This window comes from Odocoileus virginianus, chromosome 20, assembly GCF_023699985.2.
Source record: "Odocoileus virginianus isolate 20LAN1187 ecotype Illinois chromosome 20, Ovbor_1.2, whole genome shotgun sequence".
NCBI classification, from domain to species: Eukaryota; Metazoa; Chordata; class Mammalia; order Artiodactyla; family Cervidae; genus Odocoileus; species Odocoileus virginianus.
In genome coordinates, this window is record NC_069693.1 from 5,415,917 (window position 1) to 5,440,979 (window position 25,063).

General features: G+C 50.0%; 1 protein-coding gene across 6 annotated transcripts in view; it reads right to left on the reverse strand.

Moving 5' to 3' along the window:
- The window catches only part of MYH14 (myosin heavy chain 14), a 76,478-nt gene that overhangs the window by 25,602 nt on the left and 25,813 nt on the right, over window positions 1-25,063 (reverse strand). For 4 of the 6 annotated variants that reach the window (XM_070450456.1, XM_070450453.1, XM_070450454.1 and 1 more), the window contains 15 exons: window positions 20,889-20,984; window positions 18,624-18,742; window positions 17,264-17,416; window positions 16,943-17,116; window positions 16,411-16,584; window positions 14,867-14,981; window positions 12,632-12,730; window positions 10,867-11,054; window positions 8,253-8,374; window positions 6,089-6,158; window positions 5,772-5,932; window positions 4,433-4,541; window positions 3,232-3,363; window positions 2,197-2,403; window positions 636-773 (listed from right to left, as the gene is read on the reverse strand). In XM_070450456.1, coding sequence (XP_070306557.1) covers window positions 636-773; window positions 2,197-2,403; window positions 3,232-3,363; window positions 4,433-4,541; window positions 5,772-5,932; window positions 6,089-6,158; window positions 8,253-8,374; window positions 10,867-11,054; window positions 12,632-12,730; window positions 14,867-14,981; window positions 16,411-16,584; window positions 16,943-17,116; window positions 17,264-17,416; window positions 18,624-18,742; window positions 20,889-20,984 — 2,057 coding nt within the window. The remainder of the gene's footprint in view (window positions 1-635; window positions 774-2,196; window positions 2,404-3,231; window positions 3,364-4,432; window positions 4,542-5,771; window positions 5,933-6,088; window positions 6,159-8,252; window positions 8,375-10,866; window positions 11,055-12,631; window positions 12,731-14,866; window positions 14,982-16,410; window positions 16,585-16,942; window positions 17,117-17,263; window positions 17,417-18,623; window positions 18,743-20,888; window positions 20,985-25,063) is intronic. The other 2 variants (XM_070450458.1, XM_070450457.1) reach the window with 1 other exon arrangement.

Genomic DNA, 25,063 nt, shown 5'->3' on the forward strand with positions numbered 1-25,063 from the left:
CAGACCATCTGTGGCTGCTTTCACATTATAAGGGCAGAACTGAATGGCTGTCACAGAAACAGAGCAGCCTGCTGAGCCCCGAATGTTTACTATCCGGCCTTTTAGAGAAAACCTTTGCCAACACCTGATGTATAGAATTCAGAGAAAGTGATGTCAGTTCCAGGCTTAAGCCTTTAAGAGGCCTCCTGGTTGCTTCTGCTTCTTTTTCTAGGAGCCGTGAGCTGCCAGATGAGAAACCCGGGCTCTCCTGTGAGCAGAGAGGCCGCATGAAGGAGCACTCAGGCACCACCTTCCAGCCCCTGCCATCATGTCATGGCAACTGCCTAAGGGGACCACAGCCCAGCGGACCCACAGAAAAATGGGATGTAATGAAATGGGGGTTGTTTTTAGCAATGAGGCTTTGGGGTGTCTGATGACACAGAGATAAATAATGACTCACAATAGCTGCTCAGTAAACACTGGCTGGAGTGAGGCTGTGACAGAGAGGCTAGGAGATGGGAAAAGTTCAAAGGAGACACAGCCAAGATGGAGAGTCCAAAGACTCCTAGAGGTGGGGCATGCTGGGGGTGGGAGATGCAGAGAGGGACCCACCCCACCAGTGGGCCCACACTCTCCACCCTTGGGGGCTCACCGACCTTGCTCAGTTTGGCGTTCTGATCTTCCAAGAGTAACAGATCTTCCCCCAACTTTTTCAGCTTTGCCTCCGTCGTCACCTTCTCCAGCTGTAGCTTCTGCCGGGCCCCTTCCTCAGCCTCAAGGTGAGTCTCCAGTTCCTGGAGTGTGGAGGAGGTGGGGTGAGGACCCAGAGGCTGGGGACTGGGGTGTGATGAGAAGGATTGGGGTGGTGGGGATGGCTCACAGATCCCCAGGGCATGTGGCTCAGACAGGGCCACACTTTGGGTAGGGCTGGGAAGGACCCAACCATTACTTTCATTCATTGGCTCAATAAACATTGATTGAGTGCCTGGTAGAGGGGCCAGGCACTGTTCAATGCATAGAACCTGGTGCCCAGGATACAATATCTATACCTTGTCTACACTGTCTGCATAGGTATTTATACACAATATCTATACAGGATACAGATATTATATCCTGGGGACCAGACAAGGTATCTGCTTATCCCTATCTAGTATACTTCAATTACCTGCTAGTCCTTTATTTATTTTTACATTACAAATTATAATTATTTAAACAAAGCAATTGGGACTTCCCTGGTGGTCCAAGGGTTAGGACTCCTCACTTCCAATGCTGGGGGCATGAGTTCAGAGGCATGGGGGGGTGGGGTCCCTGGCTGAGAACTAAGATCACGCACGCCATGTGGTGCACCAAAAGATAATTAATTAGACAACCAGTCACATCTTCCTGCAGGGACCCAGGGTCACCTCACTCTCTCGTTACTACTAAGCCTGCCTCCCCCAGCAGCAGCTGGTTCACTGCGTTCCTGAGTACAACCCCTCCGTGACTCTCTGTCACAGTGGCTGCCTCCCTCAGGCTGCGAGTATTTGTGACCAGTAACCTGCTTTCTTGCACATCTTGTCCAGGATCAGGTGTGGTGTGTGAGGCCATCTCCATAACCTCAGGGTAGGGCTCTCCCTCTCCAATGGGGTCAAGAGGCGGTGATTAAAACACTACTGAGTTCTCAAAATGTGACCAGTCTGACTGAGGAGCTGGATTTCCAATTTAACTCAGCTTCTCTTAAATTGAAAACCACTCAGTTAATTATTGACAAACTTTGAAGTATGTTTGGCCCAACTAGGGGATGTGAATCTACTTGTTTCCACTGAAGAAGTCATGAAGCACAAATGCCGATGAAGTCCTGCCAGTGAGAATTCAGCATCTGAACTGAGATGTGCCTTAAGCATAGAACACATCTGTGGGTTTTGAAGGGGAACCACGGGAGGGCAGCCAGCCTCGGAATGCAGCAACACAGAGGCAAACAGAGCCAGGAGATGGAGAGAGGCAGGGTACTGAGGCGACTGCTTGAGCACCTGGATCCAGCCATGCCTGAAGCTGACCCATGCCAGTGCCTCCCATTATTTGACCCGAACAAACAAAAGTAGTCTTTTTGCTTCAGCCACTTTGAACTGAGACTTGTTTTTAAGAGGCAGGGTTTGCAAAAGCAGAGGTGGGTGGGGTCAACAGAAGGGGTGGGGGAGGCGCCCCGGGCACGCAGGCAGGGGGGTGGGGTGGGCAGACCTGTATATGTTGCTGCAGCCGCTTCTTCTCGGTTTGCAGCTGGCGACTGCACTCCTCCTCCTCGCCCACGCGGGCCTCCAGCTCGGACACCACCAGCTCGAGCTCCTGCTTCCGGGCTGCTAGCCGCCCCCGGGTCTCCTCAGCCTCAGCACACAGCTCTGCCTCTGCGCGCAGCTGCTCTGCCAGGCGGGCACGCTCCTCTTCCAGCTGGGGACGGGGTGGAGGGGGGTCAGCGGCTGTTAGGCAGTGCTCCCAGGACGGCCCTCCGCGGAGCACTAGGGTCTCCTGCCCCCTGATCTAGTCTGCCCTGGGAGCCTGGGGCGGGCAGGAGGGAGGGATGGAAGACAGTCCCCCAACCTGCCCGTCATCTCAGGATGAGCCCCAGTCACCGAGTCAGCCCTCTGGGTTCCTCCGTCTCCCTCACTTCCCTATAGTCCGTCAGTCCCCCTCCATCCCTCCTGCCCTGCCACCCCACTCTGTCCCCATAACCCTAACAGGCTCAGGTTTCATCCTCTCCCAGTGGACTCTTCCCAGCCTCCCAGCCTCCAGCTTCTCCATCTCCAGTCCATCCTCCATACAAATGGCCTCTGGAGGACTTTCTGTCAGCTCACATTGCATTTACTACTCCCACGCCAAAAAATTCAACCAAAGGAAATAACTCCAAAAAAGCAAACAGAAAAAATGAACGAGAAGGGCTTTGCTTCGGCGTTATTTTAAGATACCAGAAATACTGGCAACAGTGAAAGGTCCACCGCCTGCGGAGGGCGGCCCCATCACGAAACTGGGCTCCTGCCCTGACCCCGTGCTAGACCAGCTACCTGAGCATCTCGTCTCAGCAGCACCAGCCCCACTCCCACCAGATACCCTGGCTACATCCCCAGGACCCTGCTCCCTGCATCTCACTGCTCACCACAGCACAGTTTCCGCCCCCATTCCGCCCCTGTGAAACTCCGCCGGCAATCTATTCCTGCCGCGGGCTCCGTCGGAAGCCCCGCCCACAGGCCCCGCCCACCGCCCGGTGGCCCCGCCCCTTACCTGCGCCACCCGGCCCTGCAGCTCGCCCACCTCGCGGGCACTCTGCTGCTGCAGCTCCTGCACTTTCTGTAGTTCCTGAGCCCGCGCCTGCAGCACCTCATCCTGCCGCGTTACCTGCAGCAGCGGCTTCACCTGTGGGGACAGGAGGGGGTGTGGATGGCTGGCTCCCACCGTGGGAGGCCACTGGGCTTGGAAGCTAACAGCTCACACTCTGAGGGGAGCCCCATTCCTGGGTTCTCATGCCAGCTCCTCCACTTCTGGCTTTGTCACCTCATCTATAAAAGTGGGGTGAGAGGGGCTTCCCCGGGTGGTCCAGTGGTCAAGACTCAGCCTTCCAATGCAGAGGGCACAGGTTCAATCCCCTGGTCAGGGAACTAAGATCCCACATGCCCACTGGTTTGGCCACAAATTTAAAAAAAGAAGAAAAAGACTGTGCTTTCAATGAAGGGGGTGTAAGTTGGATCCCTGGTCGGGGAACTAAGATCCTACATGTCCCTCGCTGGGGCCAAAAACCAAAAAAAAAAAAAAAAATTGGGAATAATAACAGCCCCTATTTCACAGGGTTTTCAGAATGCATGAATGACTTCATATTTACCAAGAGTCTAGAACAGTCCAGGGTACATGACAAGCAGCACTAAATGTGCCCCATTTTGCTACAGGATCGCTTTGCCTACAGCAGCCACTGGCCACTCAGTTTGCCTCAAAGTTCTTAGTCCAAGTCCGTGGTGAAAGACGCACTTTACACTGTGTGATTCTGGCTGGAGAGACAGGCCAGCCCCACCCACACCTGAAGAACCCAAATGGAAGTTTGGGCTGTGCCCCGTGCACCTTTTACCTTTCCTGACTTTAATGTCCATCCTTTCACTGTAATAAACTGTAGCCATGAGTCTAACAGCTTTTCTAAGTTCTGTGAGTCCTTCCAGTGAATCATTGAATTCTAGGGAATCTTAGGGACACCCAACTCAACCCCAGACCCAGCCGCACCTAAAGCTGTCCCATATCTATTACCCATGCTGCTTTGAGTCAGATTTTCTGTCACTTGTTAACTGAAGAATCCCAAGGAACAAGAGTTGGGATGATTGGTCCCATTTTACAGATGCAGAAAACTGAGGCCCAAACCAAGGAAGTCACTTGCCCAAGCAGATCTGGCCCCAAGGACCTGTCTCCTTGTCACTGGGGTCACCCCTCCAGGTGCCCTCACCTTGATGAAGAGCCGCCACCACTGCCAGTGTCTCAGCTTGAGGTAAGCCGCACAGTTCCGCTGCATCACCCTCAGGGCGCTCTGCTGCTGCTGCCGCTTCTGGAAGGCCCTGAGTGGGGAGACAGGCAGGTGGGAGAAGGGAGACCTGGCTCCTCCAGGCCCTTCCCCTTAGCAACCATTATTAAATGCCTACTGGGCTTCCCAGGTGGCGCTAGTGGTAAAGAACCTGCCTGCTAATGCAGGAGATGAAAGAGGCTTGAGTTTGATCCCTGGGCTGGGAAGATTCCAACCCACTCCAGTATTCTTGCCTGGAGAATCCCATGGACAGGGAAGCCTGGTGGGCTACATTCCATGGGGTCGCAAGAGTCAGACATGACAAGCAACTTAGCCCCACCAGCCATGGGCATTGTTCTATTGTCGGTAAATCTTGTGTGCAGTCCATCAGTCTTTCTACCCTTGACTCTGGCCCCACAGCCCCAGCCCCGGTTCAGATCTCATTTTCTACCCTACCGGACACCCCAGCTTCCTTCCCAGCCTCCAGCCCATCCTTGACATGCTTCCAGAGAGGTCTTTCTGCGTCCACAGCTGACCCAGCCCTCTGCTGCTCCCCACTGCCCCCAGACACAGTCCCTGCCCCTCAGCCTGGTGTCTGGGGAGTCCTTTAGTCTCTGATCCTTCCTCTGGGCCAGTTCCCAGGGAGAAGGGAACTTTCCTGAAAACTCCCCGCCTTCCTGAAATGTGCCAGGCTCTCACATCACCAGGCCTTGGCAGGCTGTCACTCCTGCCTGGAACACCTTTCCCATGGTCTTTCAAGAGGACCTGGTCTGCAGGGCCTCTCCCTGTAGCTGGACGACTCCCACTGAAGCACATCTCACCCTGGACTGTGACACTTTGTGCTGGCGTATGTCTCCCCCTCTAGATTGGAGTCCCTTGAGGTATCAGCCACTAGGGTGACCACCTCAACCCGGTTTGCATGGGACTTCATGTTTTAGCACGAAGATCATGCATCCCAGGAAACCTCCAGTTCCAGGCAAACTGGGATGCTTGGTCACCCTATGGCTGAACTGAGCGCTTCCGTGTGGTCCCAGCATCACTCAGAAGCCTCAGGGGCTGTAGAACCAAGAAGCCTAGGTGTCTAGTGGTTCCATCCTTTTGTTTCTCAGCCCTTCTACCATCCCAGAGGCCCTGCCATCTAGAGCCAGATGGTCAACTCCTTCCTGCAGCACCACTGGGGATATCTGGTCAACCCCTCCCTGAACCAGCCTCTGGGGACATCTGATCAACCCTCCCTAAACCAGTCTTGGCCAATGTGACCCCAAGAGATAGTGTGGAGCCCTACTTGCGAGCCAGGTATCCCCGGGCAGCTGCCTGGAAGGACACGATGATATCTGTGACCTTCAGGTCCCGTTCTTCTTCTAGCTGGGCCAGAACGCCTGCCCGGAAAAAGATCTTGCTTTGTCCCACGCGGTAGAGGTTGGGGTCCAATTCTAGGGCCTGGATCTGTGGGGGTGGGGTGGGGTTGTGAGGAGGAGGGGTGAGGAGAGGGGAGGTTTCCAGCTCAACCTCCACCGCTTGAGACCATGCAGACACACACACACACACACACACACACACACACACACACACACACAGAGTTGCACTCCACCTCTCACTCACCATCTTCTCACAGGCCTGCTTCCCATCCATAAAGCCCTTGGGGATGGCATTGGGTGTCAGGATCTCATACCTGCAATGGGGAGAGAGGGGTGGGGTAGGGTGAAGAGTAACAGCAAGCTGTCCCCATGGCCAGGCACTGGGCTCAGAGGGACAAACAGCAATAACAATGACAACAGGAACAGTCAGAGAAAGAAACATTCTAATATCACCAAGGGTCGCTCACCAGGCTGAGAGCATTGATATCACCAAGAGCAATGTCATCAATAAAAGCTCCCCTCCTGGGATACACCATGTGCTGATTACAAGTTTTAATTACACCAACACCAAAGGAAACTGGGGCTTCCCAGGTGGCACTGGTGGTAAAGAACTCCCCTGCCAATGCAACAGACTAAGAGACCTGGTTTGATCCCTGTGTTGGGAAGATCCCCTGGAGGAGGAAATGGCAACCCACTCCAGTATTCTTGCCTGGAGAATCCCATGGACAGAGGAGCCTGGCGGGCTACAGTCCATGGGGTTGCAAAGAGTTGGATGCAACTGAAGCGACTTAGCACGCACACACGCACGCATGCGTGCATAGGTCATTGAGATGTAAAAGGTGTGTCCTGGAAATGTAAGAATAATAACAAATGGGGGCTGATGTTTTTGAACTTTTTACATGTCAGGTCCTCAGTTAAGTGCCTTACAGCTGTTTCTTTCACTTTTCTCTGTGCAAATCCGAACTTGTGTCCATTTCATTAAACACATACGTGTCCATCTCAGAGCCTTTCCCCTGCTGTGCCCTCTCCCTGGATCATGACATTTCATTAAAAACAATGGATATGATATATACAACATACACACATACATATACATCATACACATGATATATTAATGTCATATATTCATATGCCATATTTTTTAACTGGTGATTGGGAAATGTGTGTGTGTGTGCATCTGTGTGTATCAGAGTTTCTCAGTCACCAAGGATCCTGTTAAAATGCAGATCCTAATTCAGTAAGTCTCGGAAGGGGCCCCAAAATATGCATATCTAATAAGCTGCTGGGTGATACTGATGCTGCTGACCCAGGGACCACATTTTGCGCAGGAAATTGCAGACCTGAGCTGTCCAATGTACTGCTATTGGCCACATGCAACTGCTGGGCTCTGGAAACATAGCTGGGGCGACTGTGGACCTGCATTTGTGATTGCGTTTCATTTTAATTAAACGAAACTTAAATTTAAAAACTAAAGCAGTGAAAAATATTTTTCTTTTCAACACAATTTCATTATCTTAATAGGAGTATATTTCCCTTTGACCCCTGGAAATTTTGTGTCCAAACTGAGATGTGCTACGGGTGGAAGACATACACTGAATCTCAAAGATTCAGTAAGAAACAAAATAATGCACAATGTCTCACTACTAAATTTTTATGCTGATTACATGTTGTGTGGGTGCTCGGTCGTGTCTGACTCCTGTGACCCTATGGACTACATGTAGCCTGCCAGGCTCCTCTGTCCATGGAATTTCTCAGGCAAGATTACAGGAGTGGACTGCCATTTCCTTCTCCAGATTACATGTTAACATGATCTAATCTCTTGACTGTATTGGATTACATAAACTCTCTTGTTATCATTAATTCCCCCTGTTTCTTTTTATTTTTAATAATATGGCTAATAGGAAAATTTTAAATTGCATATGGGGCTCTCATTCTCTAGCGAATGATTCTGCTACATACAGCGTGTGTAAAGCATAACTTTTAATATTTACTGTATATATACATCCACATAAATATCATATACATAAAATATTAATATCATGTATTAATGTGCTGTAGTTTCTGTTGGTGATTGAGAAATGTGTGTATCAGAGTTTCTCAATCACCAGGGATCTTATATGTTGATATTTTCTGTTCTCTCTTGCTCGACTGCCTTTTTATAAGAAATGGTTGTTGCGACTGCAACATAGTGCTCTATGCCCTTTCTCTTGGGGAGCCCACGGAAAGGGACGTTGCTCTCCCAAGCACAGACTCAGCAACCAAAGAAACGCGCCCAGAGGCCCCGCCCCTCCCCTCGCGCCGAGGCCCCACCCCCGCCCCGCCCAGAAGTAGTGGCGCGGGAGAGGGTAGCTTTGGATGCAGATACGGTGTCTTCCAAACCGGGCCCCGCCCCACCCCATGCCGCTCACCGCTGCCGGAACTCCTGGAAGAGGATGCGGTTGGGAAAGCCCTGGCGACAGATGCGGATGCCCTCCAGGACGCCGTTACAGCGCAGCTGGTCCAGCACCAGACGGGGGTCCAGCTTCCCTGCCTGCGGAGAGCAGTAACAGACGCGCGAGGTCAGCGGCCGCCACACGGGGGCGCCACTCACCGGCCGGCAGCCGGCAGGGGAACGCGGGTGGGCAGGTCGAAAACGGTAGGCAATTTCATCTGGTTCAACCTATAATTTGGGGCTTCCCAAGTGGCCCTAGTGGTAAAGAACCCGCCTGCCAGTGCAGTTAGATGTAACAGACGCGGCTTTGCTCCTTGGGTCGGGAAGATCCCCTGGAGAAGTAAATGGCAACCCATTCCAGTATTCTTGCCTAGAGAACCCCATGGACTTTCAGCCTGGCAGGCTACAGTCCATGGGGTCGCAAGAGTCAGACATGACTTAGCAACTGAACCACCAACCTATAATTTACTGAGCACCTACTATGTGCCAGGCAGACATGCCTGCCCCCGGGGAAGCTCACTGTCCACTGCAAGAGACTGACAGTAACTGAGGTCAAGACATCACTGCTGCTGCTGCTAAGTCGCTTCAGTCGTGTCTGACTCTGTGCGACCCATAGACGGCAGCCCACCAGGCTCCTCTGTCCCTGGGATTCTCCAGGCAAGAATACTGGAGTGGGTTGCCATTTCCTTCTCCAATGCATGCATGCATGCTAAGTCGCTTCAGTCATGTCTGACTCTGTGTGACCCTATGGACAGCAGCCCACCAGGCTCCTCTGTCCCTGGGATTCTCTAGGCAAGAATACTGGAGTGGGTTGCCATTTCCTTCTCCACAAGACATCACTGATAAAGGTCAAAAGTAAATGATTAACAGCATTAAGTGGCAAAGAGCAGAGTAGAGGGGAAGGAGCGCAAGAGGGCTGAATTTGCATAGTGTAGTCTAGGAAGGTGAACAAAGCACGCGTTATTATTTTTGGTCGTTAACTTTCAAGGACTTCCCTGTTGCTCCAGTGGCTGAGACTCAGGGCTCCCAATGCAGGGGGGCATAGTCTGATCACTGCTGACAGAACTAGATCCCATATGCCGTCACTAAGACCCAGTGCACCCAAATAAATATATAAATATTGTTGTTGCTGTTGTTTAGTTGCCAAGCTGTGTCCAACTCCTTTGTGACCTCACGGACTATAACCCACCAGGCTCCTCTGTCCATGGGACTTCCCAGCAAGAACACTGGAGTGGGTTGCCAGTTCCTTCTCCAGAGGATCTTCCCAACGAGGGATGAAACCCTCGTCTCCTGCATTGGCAGGCAGATTCTTTACCACTGAGCCACCAAGGAAACCCAGGAAGTGTTCACCTCCTCCAGGGAGCCCTCCCTGATTTAACTATATCCCTACAACCTGGCACTTAGTAAAAATCTAAACACTACAAAAATTATGCATTCTAAAAGACAACTCTTGCCTTGCCCAGGCCCCCAGAGTAGTCAACACAATAACCAGTTTTTTTATGGAACCTCTAGATCAGCTGTTCTCAACCTCAGCTACACACTGGAATTCCCCTGGAGTGACACCTTGATACCACTGAGCACACCAAACACCCACATCTTAGACTCTAAGCGCCATTTTCCACTTAAAAGGACCAGGGCCCTATGGAGAAGCGGCTGAGTCTGTGTATGCCATATTTCATCAAATATAAGGCACCCTAAATTATAAAACACACTATATCACCAAGAAAGAAAAACTCCTGTCAATTATACTCTGACAGGTTGATTGTTAAGCCACATTCCAACTTCAGAGGGGCTTCCCAGGTGGCACAGTGGTAAAGAATCCACTTGCCAATGAAGGAAATGCAAGAGATGTGAGTTTGATCCCTGGGTTGCGAAGATCCCCTGGAGTAGGAACTGGCAACCCACCCTAGAATTCTTGCCTGGAGAATCCCATGGACAGAGGAGCCGGGCGGGCTATAGTCCATAGGGTCGCAAAGAGTTAAACAACTGAGCAACTAACAAACGCCCAATATTTACAGAGATCGGAGACGCACACAGAGCCACCTCCCCAATAACTGCAGCTCCTACCTTCTGAGGACAGTATGAGCCCCAAGCACCCGATTTTGTAGTTTCATCTTCTCTTATGTTGACCCTTCTCTACAGGGTCAGTTCTCTGATTTTCCCAACTAGAAAACTTATTGATAGCCTGGGAGGCCAGGCATGGTCTCCCTACACCTCTCCCCAGCTCCAGTGGCCTTTTTTTCTATCCCTTGCACATTCATACTCCCACCAACTACTAGGTTTTTGCACAAGCAGCTCTCTGCTTGAAATACCACTTATCCATCCAAGCTCAGACCTCACCTCCTCCAGGGAGCCCTCCATGATTTCACTGTATCCCTACCACCAGGCATTTAGTAGGTGCTCGATAAAATGTAAGCCCCATGAATGAATGAATTTTCCTAACAGGGCCATGAGCCTGGGAGGGAAAGCAACGTACTCAGGTCACACAGACAAAAGTGAGCCTGGGACCAGACGTAGCTCCAACCAAATTCAGTGACTGGGACTTTCCCTCCCTCCACAGCCATCTCCCCTCCCCGGGCTGGGTCACTCACCCTCTTCTCGTGGTTGGGAATGATACAGCGGACGAAGCTGGGGTTGGTGTTGCTGAGTGTGGCCATGAGGCGGCTCAGGGACTCCTTGTAGAGTTGTCCCACTGTCCGGAACATGCCCCGGCGAGGGCGGCCACCAGGTGGGCCATCCCCAAGGCTGTTCACTTGCTCCAGCCCCACAATGCCCTCCACTGTGGGAGAAAGAACAAAGTCAGGGGTCAGTTTTAGGGGACTGAATTGGCCAAAGTCAAGGATCTCATTATTTATAAGACCTGATATTTTACATATGAGCCATCTCTCATAGACTAGCAAGGCAGGTATTATCAGCCCATTGCGCTGATGAGCAAACTGAGGCTCAGAAAGCTGGGCCACTGTGCCCAAGGTCACACAGTTTAGGATCTGAAGACCCAGGATCTGAACCAAAGTGGTGTGAATCCTCTCAAACCCTGACCCTTCTTCTCCATTTTCCTTATCAACAAATGATGATGATGATAGCAAATGCTTCCTTAGCACTGACTCTCTGCCAGGTTCTGCTCAAAGCATTTGACATGCATCGGCTTGTTTATAAGCCTATAAGAGTCATCTCCATTTTACAGATGAGGAAACTGAGGTACCAAGAAGGAAAAGGGTGATAACCACAGGTGCATTTTTAGGAACTTAAAACAGTGTCATGTTAAAAATGCAGTGAAATGTGGCTTTATTATCATATTTAAAATAAAGCCAAAAAATAAAAAAGAAATTTTAAAAAAGAAAAGAAAAAACAAACAACACCAACTGCCTCCGCAGTCACCATTTTCCCAGAAAGGCCTGATTTCATGGTAACTTTGTCTTTTTAAAAAAATATTTATTTATTTATTTGGCTGGCCAAGTCTTACTTGTCACGTATGGGACCTACTTTCCTGACCAGAGATCAAACCCAGGGCCCTTGCACGGGAAGCATGGCACCTTCGCCACTGGACCACCAGGAAAGTTGCATAACTTTGTTTTATTATTTGATGGTGTCACTTCAACTAGTGAGCAACAGCCACTCCTTTGTCACAAATTCAATGTATTAAATCACGTGCGGTTCCAAGACCTGCAGCTGGGGCAGAATCTGATGGCCTGCAATCCCCAATCATGAGGGTTATGGACTCAATAGATAATTCTCTCGGAAAGCAGAGCTTGGTCAACAGTGGGGGTTCAAATATGACATTTTTCCTCCCCAGGTCTAAGTCTCCCTGCCCCCACCGCCATGCCCCCAGTTATTATCGAAAGGACAGGTAAGAGGGGAGGCTCTGGGTTCAAATCCCAACTCGGTCCCTTACTGGCTGTGTAACCTCAGACAGGTGACTTAACCTCTCTGGGCTTCCACATCCTCATCTATAACAGGGGTAAGAGCACTAACACCTGATTGGGTGTTTGGAGGGTTCCACATGTTAATAATAGTAAAAGGGCTCAGCACATAGTATAGGCTCGATTAATGCCAGCTGATAGAGGGATGGCTAAAAAATTTGTTTGGATTTTTGTACACTATTACAAAAAACCCTGAATGAACTTAATACCATCTTAATTGTTTGTATGTTTACATGCGGGTTAGTTCAAAGAAGGCCTTGTGCTGCTATGAAGAATCTGGAAACTGCTGAGGGAGCCGACAAGAGGGGGAAAAAGAAGAGGGGGAGATCTCTGGATGGAAAGGAAAGGGGATAGACATTCAAAACAGGTTCCCGGTCCTAAGGGCCCACCCTCCTCGTCCAGGAAATCTCACCCGTTGACGCACAGCAACACCCACCCCCTGATGGAGAAATGGCAGAGCCTTGCCTCCCTGAAGATCCTGGGGGCGACGGTGGGAAGGAGCCAAGGAAAGAGAACTGCTGCAAGCCCCCGTGTTCTGGGGGGTGAGGACAGATCGGGGAGAGGCAGGGAGATGGGGTGGGAGGTGCGAAGGGGAGCAGCATGAGAGGACAGAGAAGGTGGCAGGAAGGAAAAAGAAGAGAGGGTTATTAGTCAACAGCACACAGCAAAGCAGGAGGGGAAACCTGACTTTGGCCATTAACTGTTTTTTTCCTTTTGGCCACACTGTGCAGCATATGGGATCTTAGTTCTCCGACCAGGAATTGAACCTGAGCCCCTGCATTGGAAGGGCAGAGTCTTAACCACTGGACCATGAACTTTTAAGCCAGGGAGACTGTCCTGTTCACATTTATGTTGACTAGTGAGGGCACCAATGTTGGTTGAAAGGATAAATGTCCTCTGAGAATTTAATGCCCAGAGTTGGGGGGGGAAGAAAACCTCTCTCCCTAGAAGTTGGGTCTGTATCTGTTTTTATTAGGTATCCCCTTTTTGCCCTGGCTGCCAGGAAGCTCAGGACTAAGCCAAGGTTCCCACCTAGCTTGTTGCGTTTGCCTCTCTGAAGAGAGCGTGTCTCATTGGTCTCTTCCCCTGAGCTGCCGAGGATGCTGGGTACCCAATGCTGGGCTCTCAGGATGCCAGAAAGCAAAGCCGACTCTGGACTCAGGGCAGCTGTAGTAAAGACTGATACAGAAGTGGCCCCAATTCCCCATCGCACTCTGGGATTGGCACCTCCTTGAATCTGGGCTGGTCTTATGACATGCTTTGTTTGGGAGAACTGTGGAGGAGACAGTACTGTGCTGGGTTTCAGACTAGGACACTCAAGAGGCTTTCCCACTTCTACTTTCTCTCTTGGAGTCTTTGAGAGCCAAGCATATATGGGGTAGAGCATGTGAGGGGTTAGGGGGAACATCATGTGGCCATGAATAGGGCATGAATTTTAAGGAAGTTGAGAGGGGAGATTTTCAGTCTGAAGGAGATGTTTCTCGGCAGAACCCGCTTCTGTTGCATGTGTGTGCATGCTAAGTTTCTCAGTTGTGTCTGACTTTTTGCAGCCCCATGGACTTTAGCCCACCAGGCTCCTCTGTCCATGGGATTCTCCAGGCAAGAATACTGGAGTGGGTTGCCATGTCCTCCTCCACGTGATCTTCCTGACCCAGGTATCAAACCTGTGTCTTTTATGTCTCCTGCATTGGCAGGTGGGTTCTTTACCACTAGCGCCACCTGCGAAGTCCTTCTGGTTCTGTTACTGAAACTCAAATACTGCTTTTCAAATCTTCTTGTAGAAACGGCATGAGATACTGTCTAAAATCAGCTGACTGTATCAAGATACCCTATGCCATTTTGCTCTGAGTCTGTTTTGGAACAACTCTTCTTGATTATTTTGTTCTCTTGTCTAATTGCGTGGGCTGACATTTCCACTACTATGCTTTTCACTTCAATAAAAGATTAAGACAATTGACAGATTCTGGAAACCTGGAATCAGGGAAAACAGAGATGCTGGTTTTCCTAGTTTTATAAATCATCTCTCAAACTTCCTCCAAGGATCAGGGCCAAGCATGGACATAGCTTTTCTATGTGCCTCCTAGGAGTGTCCATCTGAAAAGACTGGTGGCCAAACTCACATGGGTCTTGTTGGAGCAGGAAACCAAAACTATCTCTTGGTTTTTGCTCCTTCCTTCTTCCCTGAATCCTTGAAGGGAAAGCAAAGTCTGAAAGTTAACTAATATGTAAAACATCACTCATCTGAGGTCTCTTGTTATTTATTCCTTTTCATTCAAATCTCTTGATCTTTTTTTGTCGGGTGCCGGGGGGCGGGTCGGACATATGACATCTACAATTAACTTCATAGCTTCCTTTTGACTATTCACATGCTCATTTATTTTGCTGGTCTGATTGCATAAACTACTATCACCAAAACAGTATTTCACAGCAGTGTTGTCAGGGAGCATCCTTGTCTCATTTCTGATTAAGCTGGGTGTTTTATCGGTGAGTGCGAAGCTGGTTTGAAATATCGATCCCTCAGTCACTAACTGGAAACACTATTGTGAGGCTGTCGGTCCTGGTACCAGTTCTGTATCTGAGCAGACAACTCAGGTTCAGGACTCAGCCTGTGAAACAAAACTGAAGGGGTGCACAGAGCTCCAGGGACAGGCGGGGGGAAGCGGGTCCTCACCGTCTTTCCAGATCTCCGCCGTCAGCCGGTCTGTGCTCTGGTGGAGCAGGGCTGCGACGCTGTCATTCAGGGGGTCCATGTTTTTCATCAGCCACTCGTTGGCCTTGTAGTCGACCTGAATGAGATCGGGCAGAGGAGGGTCCCAAGGAGCCTCCCAGAAGCTCTGAAACCCCCCCGATTGGGGGTGGGAGGGGGTGCGGGGGCCGCGCTCACCGCTCACGAGCGCGCTGGCGCCACCTTGTGTCTCTCTCCCGAACTTCACCCACCCGCCGCCTGGCTCCCCTCCCTTTCTGCCTTTCCCTTGAGACAACCCTGCCCGCGCCTCCATGACCTCATCCACTATCATCACTTCTTATTTTCTCAGCCACACTCCTCAAACGTGCAAGCTCCTTTCCACCTCAGGATTTTGACGCCTGCAGTTCCCGCCTCCTGTGACTCGCCCCCCCGCCCCGTGGATTTTCACAGGGCCGACTCCTTCCCCGGGAGACTCACAATCTTGGACCACCAGGGGCCCTGCTGTGCCCTCCCTTCCCCCGCCCTCCGGGGTGGCTCCCAGAGGCCAGGGTCTAAGTCTGAGTGAGTCCAGCACAGCCCTGGGCCTGCGGGAAATCTTAGAAAATGTGTGGGAAACAACAGTTCTAGGACAGGACACACGGGTCTCCTCCCGGCCAGCCCTGGGGTATGTGGTTTCCGCCCCCCTCCACTCAACCTTACTCATCATTTAGACCAGGGGTTGCCAGATAGCCCCGGTCCACAGGCCAAATTCAGCCTGCCACCTCCTTTTGTAAATAAAGTTTTATTGGAATACAGCCTTCATTTGTGTGTGAACTTGTGGCTGCTTTTGTGCTATGATGGCAGAACTGAGTAGTTGTGCTGGAGACTGTCTCCTCCACAAAGCTGAAATGAGTGACAGAAAATGTTTGCTGGCCCGTTCGTTATTTATTCGGCTGCACCGGGTCTTAGCTGTGGCGTGTGGGATCTAGTTCCCCGACCAGGGAACAAACCCCGGCCCCCTGAATTGCCACTGGACCACCGGGGAAGTCCCTGGCCTTTGATTTAGAGCTTGATCAAGCATCACTCTCCTCTGTGAGACCTTCCTTGGCTTTCCTCCTCTGGACTTTGATACTCTCTGTAGCTGCCTCGGTTAAGGCACTCATCAGCCTTTTATCCCAATGGTCTTTATTAGTCTTCCTCCCAGATAAGGAACTTTGTGAGGACAGAATCGTGTCTGACATGGGTCCCCAACTTTGCTCAGCACAGGGCTGTGCACACAAAAGGCATACGCTGGCCAAATGAGTGAATAAAATACACCTAACTCTCTACCTGGTGAACTCCTATTCATCCCTCAAAACCTACTGCAAATATCCCCACCTTGAGGAAGGCTTTGCTGACTTCATCAGATAGAGTCCTCACTCCTGGCCCCTGGCCTGACTGGGACTTTTCCGGTGGACACCAGGTGGCCCCTGCCTTCCCCTTGCATCCTCCCTCCATCCTCACTCCCACCCGCATGCCTCAAGGCTGCCCCACCACTCCCTGTTCCCTACCTTGCCTGCATAATGCAGGACACTGAAGTCGGCCTGATCCCGCAGGTGCCTTGGCCTCTGGAACTTGGGGTGGCCGCCCTGCTCCTGGGCCACCTTCTCCACAAAGGACTTGTCCGTGGCCTTTGGGAACCAGCACTCCTCATCCAGCAGAGCCAGGAGTCCGGGGGGGTTGGCCTGACCGTTGGCAGAGCAGGGAGAAGTGTTAAGTCAGATCCCCCAAAACTGGACACTTAGGTTGCTGCTAATTTTTAGCTCTTGTGCCACTTGGGACCTACTAGCAAACAGGAGAACAACCATCACAGTTCTAGCTGTCAATCAGCCCTCGATTCGAGCCAGGCCGGTGGTAGGAACGCTCTGGGTTCCAATCATCTAGCGGTCACACAGATCTAGGCCGTTTTCCCCATTTAACTGATGGAGAAGCCCAGGGCTGGGAGAGAGGGAGGGGCTGGACCAAAGTGACACAGAAGGCAGAGGAGATGCGGGTGAACAGCCGGGTGACGGCGGGGTGTGGCGGGAGGAGCCGTGCGCTCACCGGCCGCTCGATGAGGTCGATGCAGGGCTGCAGGTCGAGGCCGAAGTCAAGGAAGGTCCAGGGGATGCCCTCGCGCTGGTACTCCTCTTGCTCCAGCACGAACATCGTGTGGTTGAATAGCTGCTGCAGCTTCTCATTGGTGTAATTGATACAGAGCTGCTCGAAGGAGTTCAGCTGCAGGGGGCGGGGATGCATGAGAGAGAGGGGCGGGACCCAGAGCGGGGGACAGAGACCCAGGAAGAGGGGGACAGGGACCCAGAGAAGGGGAGCCAGGCCAGCGTGGGAGCCCTCCCGGCCTCCCGCCAGACACGTAGAGCAGACCTGGAAGATCTCAAAGCCCGCGATGTCCAGGATGCCCAGGAAGGAGGCGCCCTGCCGGGGGCTGCGGTCCAGGGCTCGGTTGAGACGCAGCACTAGCCAGCGGAAGAGACGCTCGTAGGTGGCCTTGGCCAGCGCCTCCAGCGCAAAGTCAGCCTGCGGGGCGGGGCGCACAGAGAGGACCCGCCTGCCCGTCAGCGCCCCGGTCCGTCCCCCCGGGGCTGGCGAGGAGACCCTGGTTGCAGAAGCCGCCCCCTTGTGGTTCATCAAGAGTGATGACATTAACACTGGCAGACAGTCACTGAAGGCCGACTGTGTGCCGGACCCTGTATGAGGTGCTCGGGGGCTCGTTAGTTCATGAATCCTCCACCCAACGCTTGAACCAATTTCTACTGTAGAACAGGCAAGAGAGTGGGATCTGGGGCCTGACACCAAGGTTGGAATCCCAGCTCTGCCATTTAGAGGCTGTGTGACCTGAGTCCTGTGAATAAAGCTCTCTCTGCCTCAACTTCTCCAACCACTTTTCCATGAGCATGGAACCTGGGTCAGTGTGACACTCAGTCTCTTATCCCCCACCGCGCCTAGGACCTCGAGTGCCCAGCACTCGTATTTGAGGGTCAGGCAGAGGCCTCTACCCCAGAATTGGATTCTGAAAATAGCGGGGCCATGTTCACTTCTCCCCACCCCCACTGCATCACCTGTGTATGTTCTGCTATCATCACTTGCCTAGACTATGACAGTGGCCTCTTCCTGTCTCTCTGCTTCCACCAGTGCCCCCTAGAGCCAATTCTCCACACAATAGACAAGGGAATTTTTACAAAAGACAAACTGAATCAAGTTGGTCCCCAGCTTACATCCTCACTAGCCTCCTAAAGCACTTTGAATAAAACTCACCTCCTTACTGTAGCCCTTAAGACCTTGGATAATCTGTCCCCTTCCAACCTCTCTGGCTGCAGCTTCTATCACCCTCTCCCCAGCTCTCTAGCCTCACTGATCTCCTTAATGTTCCCAACTCACCAAGCTTGTTCCACCTTCAGGGCCTTTACACATGCTATTCCCTTTGTCTCAAACCATCCAAGCCTCAATTCAAATGTCACCTCCTCCGAGAAGGCTTTCTTGACCACCCCAACCCCCTCCTGCATAGAAAGCATCCCCGTTTCTTCTATTATCTGATTCCTTACTACCCTGAGCTCCCTGAAGGCATGGCCCTTGTTTCCATGACTGCCTTTATGCTAGCACCTAGACCAGAGTCGGTAACTGAACAGATATTCAGCCAAAGTTTGCTGAGTGAGTGAGAAAACAGGCATAGGCTGCTTAAAAATCCAGGCCCCTCCCTGCACCCGCTGCCCCCAGCCTTGCCCACCTGTTCCTTGGTCTGTGCTTTCTGCACGTAGTCCCGGCCAACTTTGATGCGGGGGGTGAGCAGGGCGCGGGAGAAATCCGTCACCCCCAGGCCCAGGAGGCGGCAGAGCTTCTGCGCAGCTGAGGGCAAGAGGCACAGATGGGGTCAGCACTGGGAGGTGGGGAGAGCGAGGAGTGGGGCAGAGGGTGCGACCCCCCAGCTGTTGGTGGGACCCCAGCCTTTCCCGCTAGAGGCATTAGGGGTCCTAAAAGTGTGTGTTCTCTGGCCTAGCAATTCTCCTCCTGGGACCCCAAGTTGGCAAAAATAAACCCAGAGGTGAGTAAAGGCTGGACTAAGAGGATGCTCATCACGGTGTTGTTTATGATCGAGAAAACCAGGAAACAACCTGCATACCCAACGTTGGGGATTGGTTAGAGTCAGGGTCCACCCATTTGAACTGAGTGTTCTGCAGTCTCTAAATATTATTATTATACATAATTATTTAATAAATAAGTAAATGATAATTATAAATTATTACATGGTACACTTAAGCCATGTATATTTCATGATGTGTATGTTTCACTTCAAGTTCAAGGAAGAATTGTAAACAAATGTTGGACGCCAGTAAGTGGTATCCATGCTGAAGGGTCTTTATCAGTATCTGCACCTTTGAAATGTGCCAGGAAAAAAAGACAAGTGAGCAGAGGATGGAAAGATAGTCAATGTGGTAAAATGTCAATGGTAGAATCTCGGTGGTGGATCTGAATACTTGGTATAAAATTCTTTGAACTTTTCTGTACGTTGGAAGGTGTCTTAATAAAATGTTGGGGGGACAGCTCTTGGCATAACAATTCATTGAGGTGGCTAAACCCAAAAGAAATCTTTAAAAATTCATTGATCTTCCTTATTTGTGTAGGAAAAATAATTGCCAAAATGTTAATGGCTCTTTTGGCAGAAGATGGAGACAGGACTGTGCAGGCAGGTGTATTTCTTCTTTCGCCTCTGAATTAAACTGATCGTTAAGAAGTGTTTCGAAGCTTCTATCACTTGCATCATGGGAAGTTAGCTACTACAAATACTCAGCACCAGCAAAAAGGAAAAACACCTAGGAGTTTTTCAACAGTGGTTATTTCTGAGAGGTGATGAAGATTTAAATCAGTCTCTCTCTGAAACTGCAATTTCTAACTCATCTGCAGTGATTTTGCCTTATACAAGAATATTTTAAAATGAAAAAAAAAAAAACCCACCAAACCCAGCACAGAGTGCTACGCTGCCAGTAACATGATAGCCTAACAGGGTTCTAAGCCCTCCGTGTGTACTTTCTAAAAGATTTTTTAAAATATGGACCATTTTAAAAGTCTTTGTTGACCCCAATTTGTAAACCAAATGAATGAATGAGTTCATACTGCACACATGCTGGGTGTCTGAACCCACCAGATGTCACAGAAATAGCTCAGATCAATGACACGGTCAGAGATGATCCTTCTGGACTTCCCTAGTGGTCCAGTGGTTAGGACTCTGAGCTTCCACTGCAAGGGGTGCAGGTTTGATTCTTGGTTCAGAATGAAGATCCTGAATATTGCATGGCTCCGTATTGATAATGATATAGATCCCCCGACCACCAAAAAAAAAAAAAAAGAGAGAGAGAGGGATGCCCATTTCTTCATACGCCCTGTGTCATACGGCTTTTGAAAATGAGCCCATAGGGTTTCATGATCAGGACAGTAAGCTCTTCCCATCCTGAGGGGAAGGTGTCAAGCACAATTCCATTTCTGTGATAATTATCTCCTCATTGATACAGACATAGAGCAAACCCCAGAGAGAGCTGCCCCAAAATGTGAGCAGTAATTATGGGTAATTTCCCTGCCTTTATCCTTCGCTGTCTTGCCAGAGTTTCTTCCCCATCCAGACTGTATTATTTTATCATAATAAAGAAGCAGAGCTATTTTCATTTGGATAAAAAGAAAAAGGAACATCAACTATACTTCTGCTTTTGAAAGGCAAAAAAAAAAAAAAAAAAAAAAGCGAAGCACAGAGGCGAGGAGGAGGCATGCCCAGGGCTCACTGGGCCCACCCTAGGAGGGGCGGAGATGATGGGGGACCCTGCCCACCCCCTCTCTGGCATACTGGTGTTGTTCACATTCTCCACAGAGCTCACACTCTGTATAATCAAGTAAAGAGTGGAAGGTGTTTTCTCAGTAAAGATTCAGCCAAGGGCAGGAAATCAGGGCGGGCCTGGGGGAGGCAGGTCTGTATGATGGTGGGCAGCAGGCCAGGGGGCGGTACCTGTGTTGTCCGGCATGGAGGCTTGGTCGGTGTTCCGTTCTCTCTTCAGGACGATGTTGCCAAACTGGAGAACGGCCGAGACCATCCGCAGCATGGCTAAGGGGCAGCAGAGAGCGAGGTCACGACACGCGGCACAGGGTGTGAACTAGCCCCTTAGAAGCCTCGCTGAGACAACCAGGACCTACTGTATAGCCCAGGGAACTAGACTCAGTCTCCTGTAATAACCTATCATGGAAAAGAATCTGAAAGAGGATATATATACGTATAACTGAATCACTTTGCTGTACATCTGAAACTAACACATAATACATCAGCTATACTTCAACACCTCAGTTACAAAAATAAAATTTTAAAAAGAAATCTAGCTTAAAACCCTATGTCAAATTACACCACCACTTGACTCCAGGCACGTCTTAAAATACCTGAATGGATAAGTGAATTCTGTATTTTATAGACGTGCTCCCATGCTAAGTCACTTTAGTCATGTCCCAGTCTTTGCGACCCTATGGACCTTCTGTCCATGGGATTCTCCAGGCAAGAATGCTGGAGTAGGTTGCCATTCCCTTCTCCAGGAGATTTTATATATGAGGTTTGCTTTATTGCCGTTTGGTGTCTGCTCATATCTGTTTTGGGCTTCCCCGGTGGCCCAGTGGTAAAGAATCCACCTATAACACAGGAACCACAGGAGACACAGGTTTGATCCCTAGGTCAGGAAGATCCTCTGGAGGAAGGCATGGCAACCCACTCCAGTGTTTTTGCCTGGAGAACCCCATGGACAGAGGAGCCTGGAGGGCTAAGGACACATGTCCATTTTATAAAGTGATGTGTATAAGATTGAAATATAAAAAATATATATATATATACACACACACACACATATGCCACTCTGGTATACAGCAGAAATTAACACAACACTGTGAATCAACTATATTTCAATAAAAATTTTTAAAAGGACACCTTATCTGATATATAGCATTGATTCACATTGAACTCACAACCAACATTCACGATAACTGGAACCTGAAGGGAGCTTTTCTTACACACCTATTTTCTTTGTACCCAGCATCACAGTCTTCTTGCTCCTAGGGACACCAGATGGCATTAAGCACTATGCTTGGAGGAGCATTTCAAACAGTGAAATTGCCAAACAAAAAGCATCCCCAAAGTGAAAAACGTGGCACCCAGTAGGTTGCAGAAAGGATATTGGTTTGCAGTGTGAGCTAGAACAAGAAAGCGGAATGCAGCCCCTGGAACCTCCATTGAGGGCACCCGGGGCAGCTCAAAACTTTCACTCCTCTATGAATGACGCCAAGGACCACACAAACACCAGGACTGTTGGCTTGGGGGTTACAAATAACTGTCGTGTGTAGCTAATTTCTCCAACTCGGACACTGTAAAAGATGGACTGTATTTGCACGTCTGTGCAGAGGAGCCTGGCCGGCTTCGGTCCATGGGGTCACCCAAGAGTTGGACACGACTGAAGCGACTTAGCACGCAGGCACCAAAGGGGCTCGACATCTCGCCATAAGTGGGCAATGCTGCCCCCTAGGGGACATCCTGGGAACGTGCAGGGGTTGGTTGGCACAGGAATGGGCACCACCCCAGCAACATATTGGGGTGTTTCTGGACATCACAGAGACTGCGTGGGTGGGCACCAGACGTAGCCCATCTGTATCACAAAGAGATGTCCACGTCCCGAGTGATTCTGAAACATCCCAGTGGACATTCGTGTCTATGAATAGTGGTTTCCAATGCTCTGAGACTAATCCCGAGCTGTTTTACATACACACGAAAATGGTGTTTAGTTTTAACAGAGGGTAGTTACTGTGGAATCCAAAGGAACGTGGGTCTTGAGTTTGTTCAGAACTTGATCTAGATTTGGTCAGGACTTTCCTAGTGGTCCAGTGGTTAAGACTCCTGCTTCCAATGCAAGGGGTCTGGGTTCAATCCCTGGTTGGGGAACTACGGTCCCACATGCTGCCGAGCAACTGTGCTCTTGCACCACAACTAGAGGGTCCGGCGGCACAATGAAGGGTCCACATGACTCAAAGATCCCAAGTGCTTCAACTGAGACCTAATGCAGCCAAATAAATAATTTTTTTTAAAAGAAAAAGAAAGTGCACAGACTGTTTGTCTGTTTGTTCCAAATTCAAGAGCAGGCAGAATAATCTGTTCCAAATTCAAGAGGGCAAGAGGAGAAGGGGGCAACAGAGGATGAGATGATTGGATGGCATCTCCGACTCAATGCACATGAGTCTGAGCAAACTCAGGGAGATGGTGAAGGACAGGGAAGCCTGATGTGCTGCAGTCCATGGGGTCGCAAAGAGTCGGACAAGGCTGAACAACTGAACAATGACAACAAAATGACTCTATGCTGTTAGACACCAGGTCAGGGGGTTTCTGGTGACCGGAAGGAGCTTGCGGGGACTTCGAGGTGCTGGTCATACGGGGTGTCACTTGCAGAAATTTTCCCAAGTTGGGTGCTTCAAGCTCACTTTTTGGTGTCTGTGCTACATAAGCTTCTGCACAAAGTTTACTCAGGAAAAGGGCGTGGTGGGAGGTGGAGAGGGCGGGGAACTCTTCTGGGAGACCTGTGCCAAAAACTCGTAACTTGGATCTAATCAAGAGAAAGTGCACCCACACTGAGAAAACAACCAGCCTGTAATCTCCCAAAGTGTCAAGGTCACAAAAGATAGAGAAAAATTCAGGACCCATTCCAGATGGATAAAGAGTAAAGTGTGACGGCTAGATGCAACACGTGTGATCCTGGACTGGGGAAGTGTGTGTGTGTGTGTAACAAAAACTTTTTTTTTTTGCTATAAAAGACATTCCTGGGGAAATTGGCATAAGGTCTGTGAAAAAAAATTTTTTTTGCCATAAAAGACATTACTGGGACAGTTGACATAAGGTCTGTGGATTAGATAAATAGTACCCATACTGCCAATGTTCACTTCCTAACGATGACACTGTACTGCGTCTGTGTCAGAGTATGCACTGACAGATTCAGGGGGTGGTGAGATGAATAATGCCCCCCTCAATGTCCACAGCCTGAATCCTACGAATGTTACCTCGAAGGGAGAAACAGACTTAACTGATGTGATGAAATTGAGGATCTCAAGACAGGAGATGAATCTGGCATTATCCAGGTGGGCCCTAAATGTGATCGGAAGGGTTCTTATAAGAGGGAGGCCGATGGGGCAGGCCACATGAGCAGCAGTTAGAGTGATATACTTTGTTTCTGTTTTCTATTTTTGGGCCTGGCCAGACAACTTGAGATATCTTAGTTCCTCGACCAGGGATGGAGCCTGGGCCCCCGAAGTGAAAGCACTAAGTCCTAACCACTAGACTGCCAGGGAATTCCCGAGAGCACTGCATTTTGAAGATGGAAGAAGGGGCCACGAGCTAAGACATGTGGGTGGCCTCTGGAAGCTGAGAAAGACAAGAAAACAAATCTCCCCGGAGCCTCCAGAAGGGACCAACTCTGCTGACACCTTGATTTTAACCAGTCAGATTGATTTTCGACTTCTGACCAGGGGAGGGAAGTACTTCTGGTCAGGGAGTAAATGTGTTATTATAAGCCACGACATTTGTGATCATTTGTGTCAGCGACCATCAGAAACTAACACGAAAGGTGAAGGGGTCCCTGGGCAACATCCCTACTCTCGAATGACTCAGAACAAGTAATTAGAAAGACAGATGAGCATAAAGTAGATGTAGCAAGTGGTGATGCTTGAAAAGTCTGGGAGAAGGCATGCAACGATTTTGTGGACTCTCTACTACTCTTCTGTAAACCTGAAATTATTCAAAATAAAAAAGGTTAAAAAAAAATTCTTTAGGGACTTCCCTGGTGGTCCAGTGGCTAAGACTGATTTCTAGTTGGGGACCCAGATTTCTAGCTGATTTCTAGTTGGGGACCTAGATTTCTAGTTGGGGACCTAGACCCCACAAGCCACAAGTAAGACCCGGTGTGGCCAAATAAATAAATATTCTTTAAAATCTCTGAAAACAGAAGTGGAGAGGGTGGTGGTCACTGGCTTGACAGCTTCAAGAAGTCTTGCTCTGAACGACACACAAGAAACTGCTAACTGAGGTGGCCTCCTGGGAGCCCAGGACACTGGAATGATCACATACCTTTTTTTTTTTTTTTTTAAATTTCATATCCTTTCAAATGTGAG